Source organism: Indicator indicator, chromosome 20 (assembly GCF_027791375.1).
Source record: "Indicator indicator isolate 239-I01 chromosome 20, UM_Iind_1.1, whole genome shotgun sequence".
NCBI lineage: Eukaryota > Metazoa > Chordata > Aves > Piciformes > Indicatoridae > Indicator > Indicator indicator.
Window position 1 is genome coordinate 18,365,121 of NC_072029.1, and position 15,241 is coordinate 18,380,361.

Here is a 15,241-nt window from a genome sequence, read left to right on the forward strand (position 1 = left end):
ACTGGAGCAGCACTAACCCAGTGCCATGCACTAACTACTACTATTTTCATGACAAAGTTGTGTCCTCCCTTTCTCCTCTGTGATGTAAAACAAGGACAAGAAATGGGATTCACCCGAGTGGATATTAGGTGTATGTAAAAGAGATGCAAGAGCTTCATCTCACCTCATCTCCTAGGTGGATATTAGGTGTACACAAAAGAGCTGCAAGAGCTGCATCTCACCTCATCTCCTAGGTGGATATTAGGTGTACAGAAAAGAGATGCAAGAGATGCATCTCATCTCCTAGGCCTCTCTTTACTGAAAATAAAGCCAAGTAGAGAGTGGTGGAGCAGTTCTTCCCACCTATTTTAGCCTGTAAAGTGAGGTTAATCAGCCCCTGGATGCTGCCAATGAGGTCTTTGAGGTCTATAAGGAAAGCTCAGTGCAGAGGTATGCTGAAAGCACTACCTTTAGTCAGATGACATAAGCACTGTATTTAACACAGTGGCTATCTTCACACAGCTGAAGGTTTTTTTCTGGAACTTGAAGAAAATCCATTAACCATTCTTTCCAAGAACATTATCACATTTGAAGCCTTTTAAGTTTCCACCATATTCTTCCAAAATTCTAACAGACCTTCTAAAGTTAAACTTCAAATCTTTCTTTTGAGAGCAGCTTGAATTTGGTGGAGGATGTGATTGTGATGAAGATACAAGCTCTTGAAATCTTTGGCCTGCTCTCCAGATCTAGTCAGATGTTATTTCTTAATTAGAATGAACAACATTGTTCTCTGAAGCACAATTATGTCTAAGCACAGTTCAAATTCTTATCTTTTAAGACTTAAAAAAACAATTGGAAACTGTAAGGAGTGTTATATTATCAGTAAGTGATTTAATTACTTATACCACAGATGTAGTTGTACTGGATTACTGGAAAGTCTGAAATGGCTCTCTTCAGTTGAAAAAGAACTTCTAGGGAGACAAAATGTAAAACTAAACACTGATTAGCAGTATCTTTAAGAAGAAATGGAAAGACCATTAACTGGGAAATGTCTTCCTGCCTGGCTGTTGCTAACTGGCATATTTTTCTCATGATTAAAAGGATCCTTAAGTCTAGTGAAGAGGGCACTGAGTGGACAATTGCAGCAGCAGTCTGTCCCATAATGGTCAAAAAGAAATGACCAAAACATGCAGGAAAAATTCAGGTCTAGTAAGCTGCAACATATGGGACTGCAGCTGTTCTGTTCCTGCTGTAGTCCTTTTATGAACAGTGCCTCTGTTATGAAGCAATTTAATCATCCATTGGCTCTTCCTCCCTACTGGAAAACTTCTATGCTACAGGAGTGACAAAGTGATAAACTACAGTTTAGTGACCCAGAAAAATACTTTAGAAGGGTGAAACTCTGTGGTGTCAAACTTGAGGTGAAGAAAGAACAAAGCCTGGAGTGTGGGGCTAAGGAGGCTTGCTAGGGATTTCAGCTTAGACTCTCCTGAAGTCAGGGCCACCTTTAAAAACACATAAGAAAAACTACAGTAACATAGATTGTCTCTTATCCTCAGATTGTCTGATGTCTTCTGCAACACCTGTGACATCTAGTGACACAAACCACATGATAACAATGAAGTCAAAACCAAACTAACCTTAAATCTTTTCCTGACAGTTACACCAATGAAGTTTTCTCCAGGGATGATAATGACATATGGCTCCAGGAGAAGTTGAAATGGTTCTGTGGATCCCTTAACTTCTATTTCCAGTGCTATTACATCCTCTGTTTTGCATTCTGGGATGTTTTGAAGCATCCTCTCTGTTACTGAGCTTTGGGAGAAAATACTATTAAGCATCTTAAACTGGTGTTTAAACTGGATCCCATCTCTTAATTGCCCAGTCACAAGTTTCTCCAGTACAGACTGTCTGTGTGCAGTCAGCTCAGGCTGGGGACCATTAAGGACTGGAAAAATTACAGTAGTTCCTTAATGTACTCCAGTTGTCCCAGTCTGCTCATGAACAAGTATGCAAGTCACAGACTGCTGTGACAAACAGCAATAACAGGGAAACCTGCTGGAAACCCCAGCAGAAAGCCTGGAAAACGAACAGACAAAATGACAGTTTATTATCTTTTTCCAAGAGCCCTAGGCAGGGCTAAGGCATCTGTTCAGATCACAGAGATCCTCTTTATGCAACAATTCCTTGTGCAGATAAAATCCTTCGTAATTGTTAGTCCATCAACACCAGAAACAGGAAGAAACTCAATAACTTAATGTAAGAGCATAGCTAAAAACCTGGCTACACATCTCACTAGGAATTTCTCAGCTTACCAAGGTGTTTCTGGGACATCCCTCAGTACCATCTGAATCACACTGTGATAACTCTTCAGCTACACAGTGAAGAAGGAAAGGATTTTAATGTCAAGTAATCAATCATGTTGAGGATAAAAAAAATAGACAAAAAGTAGTTTACATGTAAGGGATAAACGATGATCATCAGAGTGCTAAGCTCTGATAAACAATAATCAAACTCTGGAGTTACTAAAAGAAAACATGTTTGAAGGCAAAATATTAAGCCAGATTCTGATCTCATGGAGTATGATTCCAAGAAAAATACTAATTTTTGACATGCCTATTATTATTTCCTTAATATATTGCATACTACACACAAGCATCTGCAAAGGCTACCCAAATTAAGCTCAGTATTGCTGCACTAACACAAAGTTTCTTCTAACCATTCCAAGGTATTTATCTTGATTTTGAGTAAGAAACCTCAGGCTTCTATCTTGAGAAAAGGAGATGCCTTCCACATTCTAATGGGGGAGGGGAGGAAGGGAAGGAAATACAGAAGCAGGTCTTAAATCTGAAGGGCTTTGAAAAAGATTCATCTGTTTGTAGAGATATATTAAGGTAAATTCAATATGTTTTTCTATTAACCAATTAAAATAATTTTAAGCCCAGTTAGTTCCTCTTCCATACTTACTTGAGGTATTCCTTTGTCTGTCTCTCTGTCAATCATCACAGCATGGGATTTTCCCATTCTTAGGCTTACTTTGGTTTGAGTTTCTTTAATGACAGTGAGCTCATGGTCCTTATTTACAGGTTCAGAGAGCAGAAACTAAGACAACAGTCACTGGTAGAGCTGCATTCAAACACCACTGAACTCCTTTTTATGCCTCACAGCTGTGTACCCTCATTTCTCTGCCAAAGGCTACTAACTATCCCCTCAATTTTCCACACAGCTCTTCACAGGACCTGTTTCAACCTGAAAAAGCTACAGCTGGAAAAATTTTAAATAATCAGTTTGCTAAGCAAACTTTTTTAGGCTTCAGCAGGTAGGGGGCACATCTCCAGAGCAGCTCACTCAGCAGAAGGTGAAGAGTCAGGAGATTGGGGAGGAGCTGATATTGTGGTGAGGGTGGCAGCTTTACCAGTCAGCACAGCTGCAGCTATGGGGATGTGTCCACAGTTTTAATACAAAATTTATTGTGTCCAGTCAGTACCAAAAATGACATAAGATCAGCAACTCTCTCACATTTTGCACTCAACACATGATTTCTTCTAGGAATTTTCTACATTCTGAGTGCTGTTTATCAGAGCATAGTACCAGCTGATTAAATTTAATTTAGAAAGCAGCACAGCAAGGATTTTATGACTTGCATAAAAGCACACAGCTGGAGTTTGTAGATAGGAAGGAATCACGAGGCATACCTCCTGTGGAGTGTAAGTGAGAGTAAATTCATGATCTGCATGTGGAAGCAAAACTCCTTGCTCAGGATTTAGGGAGAAGACTGATTCTATGTCTGGGTTGCATTTGAGCTTCATAAAGTCTGCAGTTTCTTCTGATATTAATGGTTTCAGATTAGGCTTCCTTTTCTGCCAGTAGAAAGGAAGTTCTATGTGGCTGCAAAGAGATTTGAAACAAACAAACAAAACAACAAAAGAAAAACTATGATTAAAAAAATGAGATATGTTTCAGCAAAACATCAGGGAGAAAAAGTTCAGTTCCTTTTTCCATGTAGGGAGTCATTTCTTTAAACATGACAGGAGTTAGACTTACCAGCCTTTGTGAGCTACAAAGCTATGGAGGCAGTCTGAAGTCAGAGGGTATAACCTGTACAAAGAACATGCTAATATGGAGGTAAACCCTATGAATGTGTAAGATACGCTAACCCTTTCCCCTATTATTTAACTGGTCCTCAAACAACTTTGAGGAAACTCTACCATGCTGCTTTTAAGAATCTGAGATCCACAGGGCCATTCCTGCTGCTATCAGTATGTTTGCATTGGATCACTGCTGATGGACTACGTAATGTTCTGAATTTAATCCAAGTGCAAGATGTGGCTTTTAACATGTCAACAAACACAGTGGCTCCAGCCAAGATTATAGCAATGGCTCTGCAGTAGTCTCTGTAATCCAGAAAAGATTGCTTAACTAGGTTACTGAAGTGTATCCCATGGAATATCTTCATGAGTTTTGAGAACTTGCTTATGCTGACCTCACAAACTTTGCCTTCCTACGGGGAGGAAGGACACTGGAATTTGAAAGTGAGTATCAGCGACAAAACCGAAGACAAGCAATTCTTGTATCACTTTCTCTAGCAGTAGAAAGTTTTCTCTTTCCTGCTTCTCTGAAGTTCAGTCTCAGCCTGCCCAACTTTGTTTCATACAAGTGCTATCAGCAGAGGTGCAGGACTGCTGTCATGCTTGTAACAGAGAAAACATGGAAATTGGCATAGTCCATCTTTGTCAGTTCACAGCATCCAGTTCACTGAATCATGTTTTATTTGCTCAAACAGTGTTCTGTTCTGGCATTTTGCATGTGTGGTTTCTAGGACACAAAACACACTTCCAGAAATTCACTGTAGCAAGCCACAGTTCACATTACCTTTAAGCAGCACTGACCTCCTCACTGCTTTGAGGGTCTACAGCCTCTGAATACTGCAATCGTGCTCATTAATGTACTTCTACTACTGCCTGACTGATTTTGAGCAGAATCAGGATGCCACTGTGTTTGTCACAGTGTAGCTGTACATAGGGACATCTTCCTTGACTTCAAATAGAGCTTATAGCTAGGATGCAACAGCAGGAGTCATGTGAAAGTTTTAATATGAGTTAGTTACACTGGGCTGTTGTTTTACTCAGTGGAGATCCAGTGAAGTCAAGGATGCATTATGACTTGCTCTAAGGGAGATGTCTGCAGTCAGAACTGAATCCTTAGAGGCATCTATTTCCCTGCACTATGAAAGGAAAAGTGTATGGGGTTGCTTAGCTCAGATGCACAAGCATACATTGCAGACATATAAAGTTAGATAAATCTCATCTGGATGACCCTGTTAAGTATTTTCTGCAACCACCCACATTTATGAATCTTTTGGAGTTGTAGATTTATCTAAACTGAAGCAAATATATTGATCTGGGCCGTGTAAGAACCCAGTGGCTGCCAGAATGTTTGATCTGTGCATCATGTTTGTGATGGTTTTTAAGACTGTCTTTTTAATTTTTCTTCTCACAAAGTTTGAGCAGAGAAACTGAAAAAATGTAAACAAATCACTATTGGGTGTAAGAAAGCAAATAATGATTATTCTAAACACTTCCATTGGAGAGAGAGAAATGTTTAAGAATCTCTCCTCAAAACAAGACAGGGGACAGTGGGGCAGTCAGGCACTCTTGCAGTCTGACTTCTCTCAGTCTGCCTGCTGCTTCTTTTCTTCTTTTCCAGGCAACCAGCATCAGAACAAGAGGACACAGTCTCAAGATGCACCAGGGCAAGTTTAGGCTCAAGGTGAGGAGAAAGTTCTTCACAGAAAGAATGATCTGCCACTGGAATGTGCTGCCCAGGGAGGTGGTGGAGTCACCGTGCCTGGAGGTGTTCAAAAAAGGATTGGATGTGGCACTTGGAGCCATGGTTTAGTTAGTTATCAGGTGCTGGGTGATAGGTTGGACTTGATGATCTCTGAGGTCTTTTCCAACCTTGCTAATTCTATGATTCTATGATTATTAGTGTAAATATGAATTGTAACAGTGTGAGAGCTGAAATCCCGCTTCCACACTGACAATGACCAGGCTAGCTCAGTCTGGAAGCAAATGAAGCTGTATTTTACAGGCAAAACTACAATCTATGATGAAATGCAATGAATATGTACAAATATACACTATTCATAACATTTACAAATATCTACAATCAACAGAAAAGCACAACCAAGCCCCCCCTTGGCCAGCACAACCTCCCCCTCCCCTCCCAAAAAAAAAAGAGAGGGGTCCATGCTTCTTTTCCCTCCCTCTCCAGAGCAGGCAAAAGGGAAGAAAGCTAAGAAGAGAGGTTCATTAGACTTAGATTGTCAAGGTCAGTATGTGTGTTATCTTCAGCCAGAAAAGAAGCAGCAGGCAGACTGAGAGAAGTCAGACTGTGAGAGTGCCTGACTGCCCCACTGTCCCCTATCTTGTTTTGAATAGTGATTCTTAAACATTTCTCTCTCTCCAATGGAAGTGTTTAGAATAATCATTATTTTGTTTTCTTACACCCAACAGTGATTTATTTACATTCTTTCACTTTATCTGCTCGAACTTTGTGAGAAGAAAAATTAAAAAGTCAGTCTTAAAACCATCACAATATTCCTGCTCTTACAAGTGTATCCTTGAAGCTTAATTACTAAACAATGGAACAAAAAGAAGTGAGGCTTGCTTCTGCACAAAGTTTATCAGCTGCATGAAGATCTCTCCAACTTGAGAGGGTGTGGTATCCCTTATGAGATCCCTACCAGTGTGTTCAGACTTCAGAGCATTGGTCTACTAATAGTAGCTACGTACGTAGAGTTTCTGATAAGCAATTTCTTCTCCTTGGTGGTGTGTGGGTTTTGGGGCTCAAACCGTATGAGATGCTGTGCTGTTACATCAGTGACTTCACCAGGTGCAGCTTTGCTTTCTCCACCCGTGACAAACAAAAGCTCCAGAGCTATCAGTTCTCCAACCCCTTGAAGACAGAAGCAGGTAGTACTGTTTAGCATCTGGCTGTTGTCCTTACCACTCATTAACAGCAAATGCCAGCGATGGCTGTTAGTGATTATATCTGGTGTTTCCTCAAGAGTCAGAACTCCAATGTGCTAATTGTACAATGGTTTCCTGATGTTTTTTGTTTATTAATACAGATCAACAGAGATCTGCTCTTCATGAACTTAACAGATCTGGATTTCAGGGCCGCAGCCTCAGCTCACATCAGCGTAATTTCACCCAAGCGAGCAGAGTGTTTGCAGTGGCTGATAATGTGGCTCCCAGATGTTTTGAGCAGTTTATCAAAATAAAAACCAGCAGCAAATGCACTGCTAAAAATTTCCAAAGGAAATACCTATAACAAGGTGATTAAAAAGACTATGAGTCAGGCGTAATGGTATAGCACAATTACATTACAGGGCAAGCACTAACATTTACAGGAATTTTAAGTGGTTTCATTAGCTAATCCAAAGACTGCCTTTCTTTCCTGAATGCCCTGATCCAAGGATGTGCCCCACACTTGCCCCAGATGTATTTCTGCCCTGTTCAAGCTGATGTTTTATAGCTTGTCATGTGTACAAAAGTCTAAGGAACTGCAGCTAACAACAGGTTTTGTTTTCTGCTACTCGTTGACATGCTACATTTGGATTTCTGGCTACAGTGAGTTAAGAGCTCAGTACTATCTGGATCCCATGTATTTCATGCACTGGGATGGAGTAGTGATAATAATAAAAATGCTTAGCCTTTAACATCATCAGGGGACAAGGTATTTGGTTAATCCAATGACATAAAATGTTTCTGTCCCTTCAAGCCACCAACCACCATTCACACTAGCTGAGGATATGATAGGAATGTGATGTCTAAAAGGTGTTAGAAACAAACCTGTGACTGTAACATCATTGACTTGGCAACTGTCACAAAGAAGGGTGTATCTTTGCTGTGAGACTTCTGGAAAAGAAGGGAAAAACACTACCTGAAAGAGAAGAGTGGAACAGCAATGTCTGTAACTGATTTCTCTCGAGGAAGTCATAAACTTCAATTTGTAAATGTTCACGAAAGGACATTTAATTGACAATTAAATCTTACATTTGTAAGGAACAGTGTCACATCCCCTTAGTAGAGGCCAGGAAGAAATAGGTGTTTTCTGGGTCACTAAAGTTCCACATGTGTGTCTGGATGGTCACTAGAGGCTGGCTTCATAGTCACTGGAGGTGTGAACAGTCTACTGGGTTAGCTGTCTATGAATGGCTCTCTCAGAACCTGAGTGGCTGAGCAAGACTTTGAAGTTGCAATGACAAACTCTCCAATAAGACTCACCATTGAGATTCTTCCAGCATAATTGCACAAAAGGGTCTGAGCACTTTTGCTCACACAAATTCAAACTTGCAAGGTCCAGCCAAGATCTTCTGAAATGATTTTGCTTGCTAATATGTTTGGTAAAGTATCAATACCTTCCAAAGCAGTTGTTACTAACCTCTACTGTTGTACTCTGCCCTGGAGTGAGCTCGAAAGCACCAGGATGGATCCCAAAAGGATCTTGTATCACAAAATCAACAGTGGCAGCAGCCTAACATGTTAAAACAAAACAAGCAACAACAAAAAATTAAATTGATCAAATTAAAATGCAAGGTTACCTAAACCAGGCAATGTGTTATAGCCTCTTACCGTACTGATTGCATTTCTATTTGCTTTAAGAGTGAGGTTACAGTTCAGGTCAGTTGTCCTTTCCCTGATCTATACTTGGGTTTACCTCACCACTGAGCAAGACAGCTCCTTCCACAGGCAAGTCAGAGCACAAGCAGGAGGTTCAGACATCCAGGGAGACTGGCTTTGAGGAGAAATATGAATCCCTGAGGGAATGGCACAATACAGATGCCCCCAGCAAAGCCTGATGATGTCTGTGCTAACACCCTGACTGCCTTATGTCAGGGCACCTATACTATACCATGTCCAGTATTTCCCTTCTAATCACTCACCCTGAAATTAGGAGGTGGCCAGGCAGTCTTTGGCATTATACAGAACATCCCAGTGTTTGTTCCTTCATTTCTGCACAAAAGCTTCGTTGATTTTATTCCTCCAACAAGGCAGGAACCACAGTCTATAATGTCAGGCACTGCAATGAGTACCACAGAAAAATCAGATTACAGAGGCAGAGCAGGCCAGCAGCTGGCAAAGCCACCTTCTTCTTAAATAACTCTTTACGGACAACACTACTGCACAGGAATATTCTCAGTGCTGCAGTCCTAAAACCCCTCCAGTTCTTTCCATTTGAAAGGTATACAGTATGAGGTCTGTATTTCTACCTTCATCTTACATTTTAATGGTGCTTCCTCCTTAAAGACTCTGATGAGCAATGACAAAAAGGAAGATGATTTTTTGAAAAGCTCAGTGTAAGAGGAAAGGTGAATTCACATAAAAATCAAAGCAAGTTTCTGCAAAAGTAATCCTGGCTGTTACAGCTGAGGCTAGATATCAGAGACTCCTATATGTCATGACATATGTCATATCCATATATAATTACTGTTATATTTCAATGAATATTAATTAATAGCACAAATATTTACCTAAATAATAATTCCTTAGTATTTTGCATTAGTATTACAATTAGGAATTCAGGAATTGACAAGACACAAACCTAAAAGAGTGATTCCTGCTTGATGTGGCAAGACCATAAAACTGAGGAAGGACTTGACAGGATTACATTTTAATAACTAATAAATCTATCAAGAGTGAAAACAAGACAGATACAAATATGCAGAAACTGCACTGCCAAGGGTGCCCATATTGGTTTTGTGACATAAAATTGGAGACAGTCAAATGAAAAAAATAGCCAAGTCCATTTAACTTTAGAGAAACTTCAGCATTGGACATGACTGACATGTTAACACTGGAGGTGGTCTTCTAGCTTGGAGAGGGATCAGAAGAGGTTTTGATGCTGGAGTCTCCACTATTATACAATCTTCATAATTTCCCACATTTTCAGGAAGAAATTGGACTGTATACTGGCATGTCATCCCAGGAGCAATCATTCCTCCCTTTCCTGGAAATTTTCCTTGGAAAAAAAAAGAATGCAGGGAATAGACAATTTTAAACCTCCCAAAGCTGGCATATGTATTTATGATCACATCTGCCTCTGGAAAGGTGCCTGTAAACTCTCCCCATTTATTGCCTAAGTCAAGCTGATAAAAACAAATGATCACAAAGGGCCTGGCAGTGTAACCTGTGTATGTGCATATCTTCAATGGATTTTTGTCTGAAATGTGCCTCTCATGACTAGAGAAAGCAGAATGAGGGGAAACCTTGAAACATCTTCCTCTACCACAACACAGCAAAGCTTGCATAGGGGTATCTAACTTCTCTTATCTAAATACTCCTCCAATGTTGTGACTGAGATACCACACTCTCCTTAGACAACCTGTCCCAGTGTCTGGCTATCTTACTGTAAGAAAGATGTTGTTCTTAATTTTGCTCTAACCTAATATTCCTTGCTGCAACTGAAGTATGTTGTTCCTTGTCCTCTCCATGTGATGATTTCAGTGGAAACTACATGTGTTCCTAGAGGAATTTTGGATAAAACTCAGTCAAGGTATTCCATGGATAGATTTAAATCTAACTTCAAACACTTTAACGTTAATCTTCTTAAATGTCTCATTAGATCACTTGAATTTGCTTATGAAATGCTCATGAATAGTCCCAGAGCTTCATCCTTCAGTATCCAAAGAACTGAGCACTATGGATAGCAGAACCAGACAGAATGTCTCTGAAAACTCTTTGTTCAAGCTGGTAAATTAGATCTCTTACATGTTATCATTTCAAAGCCATTAAAAATGCCCTTACCTGGCCCAATGGCGAATACTGAAGTAGAGGGAGGGATGAGTCTTACATGCTGACATGTTGAAGTGATGTTCAGCAGCTCTATAGTCATCTTCATTTTAAAAAAAACAAAAATCAACAAAATATTCCATTGCACCTGTCATCAGTCATTATAATGTTTGTAATTCCCTAGTACTCTGCTGGTAGGAACTAATTGCAACTAATCTGAAAATATTAGTTTATTCAATGAAGGCTAAACTAGATACTACCAAAGTGGAGACTGAAAAGGATCTTTCTTAGTTTCCACTGCTTAGTGTGTCAGTGGCATGTGTGAAAGAATGAGGAAGGCAAAGGGTCAGTAATTCAAAATAAAGAAGAAACTTAGACTTTTGTTAGACTGCAGATAGCCAAAAGATTGGGTGAAGTATGTAGATCATGGCAGGACATAATGCTTCTCAGTGGTAGAATTAATTCCCTACAAAGAAGTTCTCACCTCATAAGCTTGGCCAACTTCATAATCAGAAAACAAAACAGTAGGTGGGGTGGCAAGAAACACAGGAACAAAGGAGGGATCACTGAAAGATTAAAAAAAAATAAATAAAGGAGACAGTCACTTGCTGCCTAGTTCTTTGAATACTGATAAAACATGAAATTGCAGAATGTATCCATCATCTGGCAAAACCAAAATGTCACACAGACATACTTTGTTTCCTAAGAGGCTATACAGACATTTAGCTCAGACTATCTAGGTGTAAATCCACAGTAATCCCAGAGTGGAGCTCTCCCTGTGCCCCAGCTCAGAATCAAGAAACTGTATTTACTGCATACCCTCCATTATCTTCTGATTTTCCTCTGGCTACGGCTTGTTCCACCTTTTCTTGAGAAATGACAAGAGATTTGCCTCCCTGAGGAGCATTTGGAGGGAAGAAGCGAGGGTTCTTCAAGTAATTCTGCCTTCTGTCAAGGTTGGCAATGTAAGCACGCTCACTTTCTTCCTCTGCTTTGCACTTTCTGTCTTTCCAGGCTAGCTTCCCCCAGGTACTTGGTTTCTTTGAAAAACAGTCAGACCATGGTACGAAATTAAATGCAGCATTTTTAAGGCTGATGAAAAAAGCATCTCTACATGTCTAATTAAAGCCAGACAGCACTGAAAATCCAGATAAGGAATACTGTTTTTCTCTTTTCTTAGCAGCAAATCAACACATCACCCTTTGTCACAGGAACAACCCTATAGTTCTGACAGACTGAAGCTGTAAAATGTACCTTTGTTATCTTTTTAGTGTAGTGGCTAGAATATGTGGTTGAAGGCAGAGTGAATGTTCTCAAAGGCACATTTGGCAGTCCATCAGTTTTTTTCTGCAGGTATGCAGGCATCTGGTCCTGTGAGACTGAAGAAACCTGCTGCCTAATATTAAATGTCTCTCTGACATAGCCAGGTTCTGATTTTCCTGCAATTCAAAGAAAATATTTAATTCCGTAAGAGAAAACCATGAATTATAAACATTTGTTCTAAGCATAGGTGTAGGAATTTATCTGAGCCATGTTGATGGTAAAAATACACTTTACATCTTCTAGAATTAAATTTAAATTTGTTATTTCTTTTCATAAAAATCACAGAATTGTTTTGGTTAGAAAAGACAGCTAAGATCACAGAGTCCAAGCAGTCAACCTTAGACTGCCGTGGCCAATAAACCATGTCCCAGAGTGCCAGGTCTACATGTTTCTTGAACTCCTTCAGGAACACTGACTCCACCAAAAAAAAAAAAAAAAAAAAAAAGGAGTGAAGATGTCCTGACATTGGCCAAAAGATTTTTCTTACTGATCTTTATTTGAAAATTAAACTGATATATTTTTAGAACTGGAAAACTTTAAACCCAAAACAAAGAACGTGGTTTTATTTCACTGAAAATATGTTTTATTTTGATGTCACCTCTTCCCTTCTCTGCATATTGGAGCTTTGTGCTAATGAAATTGAATAGAAGAGCAGTGACAACTAATGCAGGTTTTGTGTCAGAGGGAAAGAACTGTAAACAAATGTGTGACCACCATTAAATTCCATATCTCAATAATTTTGATCTCAATAATTTTGAATTTATCCATTTTATTTTGACAGTGTCCCTTTAGTGGAATTTTCATGCTTTCAAAACTACAGTTCCTTCTTCATGGGTAGAAAACTACAAAAATATACTCAGATCTGCTTTATTCTTCAGTGCTTCAATTCTTCTAGAGCATTGTAAAAAGTCTAAATTATTCTCAGCTTCAAGTTACCTTTTGGTGCTCTAGTAATAGGTTTTTTATCAGTGATGTAATCATCAGGGCAAATTAAATGATTTTTTCTAAGGAGTTCATTATCCACAATCCACCTAAAATAGGATGCCACTGCAATAGGAAAAAAATACCAAAATAAACAGAACAATAAAACAAAACAAACAAACCACACAAACACCCCAACAACCAAACAAAACAACCCAAAACCCAAACCAAACCCAACAACAACAATAAAATCAACCCAATCCCTCCCCAAGCAGAACCCTTTAAGATACACTATCTTTATCCACCCAAAGTAATGTTGGTTTTATAACTCATTCTTTTAGATTTTATGATTCTCTTTCAGGTAATCCTTTTGGATAGAGAAACGGTCTGGTATTTTAATGCCAAGACTTGGACATGTATCTCCACAGTTCTAAAGTCAGTTTAAACCCAGCTATGATACAAAACTGGGGGGCTGGCTGACACTCCTCAGGCTGTGCTGCCATCCAACATGACCTGGACAGGCTGAGAGTTGGGTGCAGGCAAACCTCATGAAGTTTAATAAGGACAAATACAGGGTCCTACATCTGGGGAGAAATAACAACAGGCACCAGGACAGGTTAGAGATGCCCTGCTGGAGTGCAGCTCCACAGAGAAAGACCTTGGGGTGCTGGTGGACAGCAAGTTCTCCATGGAACAACAATGTGCTCTTGTGGCCAAGAGAGCCAATGGGATCCTGGGATGTATCAAGAAAGGTGTCCATCAGGGCTAGGGAAGTTCTTCTCCCTCTCTACTCTGCCCTGCTGAGACCACTCCTGCAATACTGTGTCCAGTTTTGGGCTCCCCAGTTCAAGAGAGACAGAGACCTGCTGGAGAGAATCCAACGGAGAGCCACAAGGATGATTTGGGGACTTGAGCATCTCCCCTGTGAAGAGAGATTGAGAGCCCTGGGGCTGTTTAGTCTGGAGAAGAGAAGATTGAGAGGTGATCTGATCAATGTCTATAAATATGTGAGGGGTGGATGTCAGGAGGAGAGGGCCAGGCTCTTTTGGGTGGTACGCAGTGATAGGACAAGGAACAATGGGTTCAAACTAGAACATGGAAGATTTCACCTCAAGATGAGGAGAAACTTCTTTACAGTGAGGGTGACAAAGCACTGGAACAGGCTGCCCAGGGGGGTTGTGGAGTCTCCTTCTCCAGAGACTTGCAAAACCCACTTGGATGCATTCCTGTGCAGACTACCCTGATCCTGCTCTGGCAGGGGGGTTGGACCTGATGATGTCTTGAGGTCCCTTCTAACTTCTGATATACTGTGAGACTGTGATACGCATCCATCAGAGAAACATTCAATCTTTGCTCATTTCTGTTATATATCCAGGTATGTAAGCTTCTAACAAAGTTAGGTCACAAGCCATTAAGTGCAAATCTAATGCTTTGAAAGTGACCTGTTAGTTTCTTACAGTGTCAAACAGATGTTACTTTGTTTGAATGCCTACACAAAATACTTCAAAGTTGCTCTGTTGATGTAAAGCTAACCCAGAAGCTCTCTGAGCCTAGTGTCAGTCCTAACAGTGATTTGGACAAATGTCACATTGGTTTCCAGGTACCACAAGCACGTAGTGGGGAAACACAGTATTTCCAGAATCCTCACCTGGTGGCAATCCTATTTTGTGAAAGTCTTTCTCCACATCTGCCTTCAGCATGTTTAGGGACCTTTCTTCTTCAGCTTTTGCTTGATGTTGAGCTTGAATGATGTTCTCTTCTAGTGCGTCAGCTGTTTTCAGTCGCTGCTGGTACTCAGAAAGAAGCTGTCATGGACATGGGTAGATAAATGAGTGTAAGTAAAGATCCATTCTAGGATCTCCCACCCACCTTTTTATGTTACAGAAGATCTTAAAATAAGAAGTAGGAACAAAAGCTGAACAGAGCTTTTGTCTGACTTGGTTTCAACTTGTACCTTCTGTAGCTCCTCTGTAAACCTCTCATGATAAATGTCATCTCCTCCTTGGGATTTGATCCCATTGGTCTCCATTTCTGCCCCAGTAACATCTCCAGTGTACAGATCCTCAAAGACGCTAGCCAGCAAGTGGGAGATGTCCTGAGAAAGGATAATAAGGAAGTCAGTGCTTAAAGCCTGAGATAGAAAGAGATTCCTGGACTGTGAAAATGGCTAGAATTAGCAAACGGAGGAAAAGCTGGGGGAAAGAGCTGGGAAAGGTACCTGG

At 40.2% G+C, this 15,241-nt stretch overlaps 1 protein-coding gene across 1 annotated transcript in view; it reads right to left on the bottom strand.

Annotated features, from left to right (window-relative positions):
* Positions 1–14,719, bottom strand: part of DLEC1 (DLEC1 cilia and flagella associated protein) — a 36,236-nt gene extending 21,517 nt beyond the window's left edge. The window contains exons 1-14 of the mRNA XM_054390056.1: positions 14,668–14,719; positions 13,035–13,145; positions 12,030–12,214; positions 11,595–11,815; positions 11,260–11,341; positions 10,791–10,878; positions 9,832–10,005; positions 8,930–9,066; positions 8,428–8,520; positions 7,836–7,926; positions 6,774–6,936; positions 3,675–3,867; positions 2,295–2,353; positions 1,620–1,794 (exon numbers count right to left, since the gene is read on the bottom strand). Coding sequence (XP_054246031.1) covers positions 1,620–1,794; positions 2,295–2,353; positions 3,675–3,867; positions 6,774–6,936; positions 7,836–7,926; positions 8,428–8,520; positions 8,930–9,066; positions 9,832–10,005; positions 10,791–10,878; positions 11,260–11,341; positions 11,595–11,815; positions 12,030–12,214; positions 13,035–13,145; positions 14,668–14,719 — 1,824 coding nt within the window. The remainder of the gene's footprint in view (positions 1–1,619; positions 1,795–2,294; positions 2,354–3,674; positions 3,868–6,773; positions 6,937–7,835; positions 7,927–8,427; positions 8,521–8,929; positions 9,067–9,831; positions 10,006–10,790; positions 10,879–11,259; positions 11,342–11,594; positions 11,816–12,029; positions 12,215–13,034; positions 13,146–14,667) is intronic.
* Between the last annotated feature and the right edge of the window lie 522 nt (positions 14,720–15,241).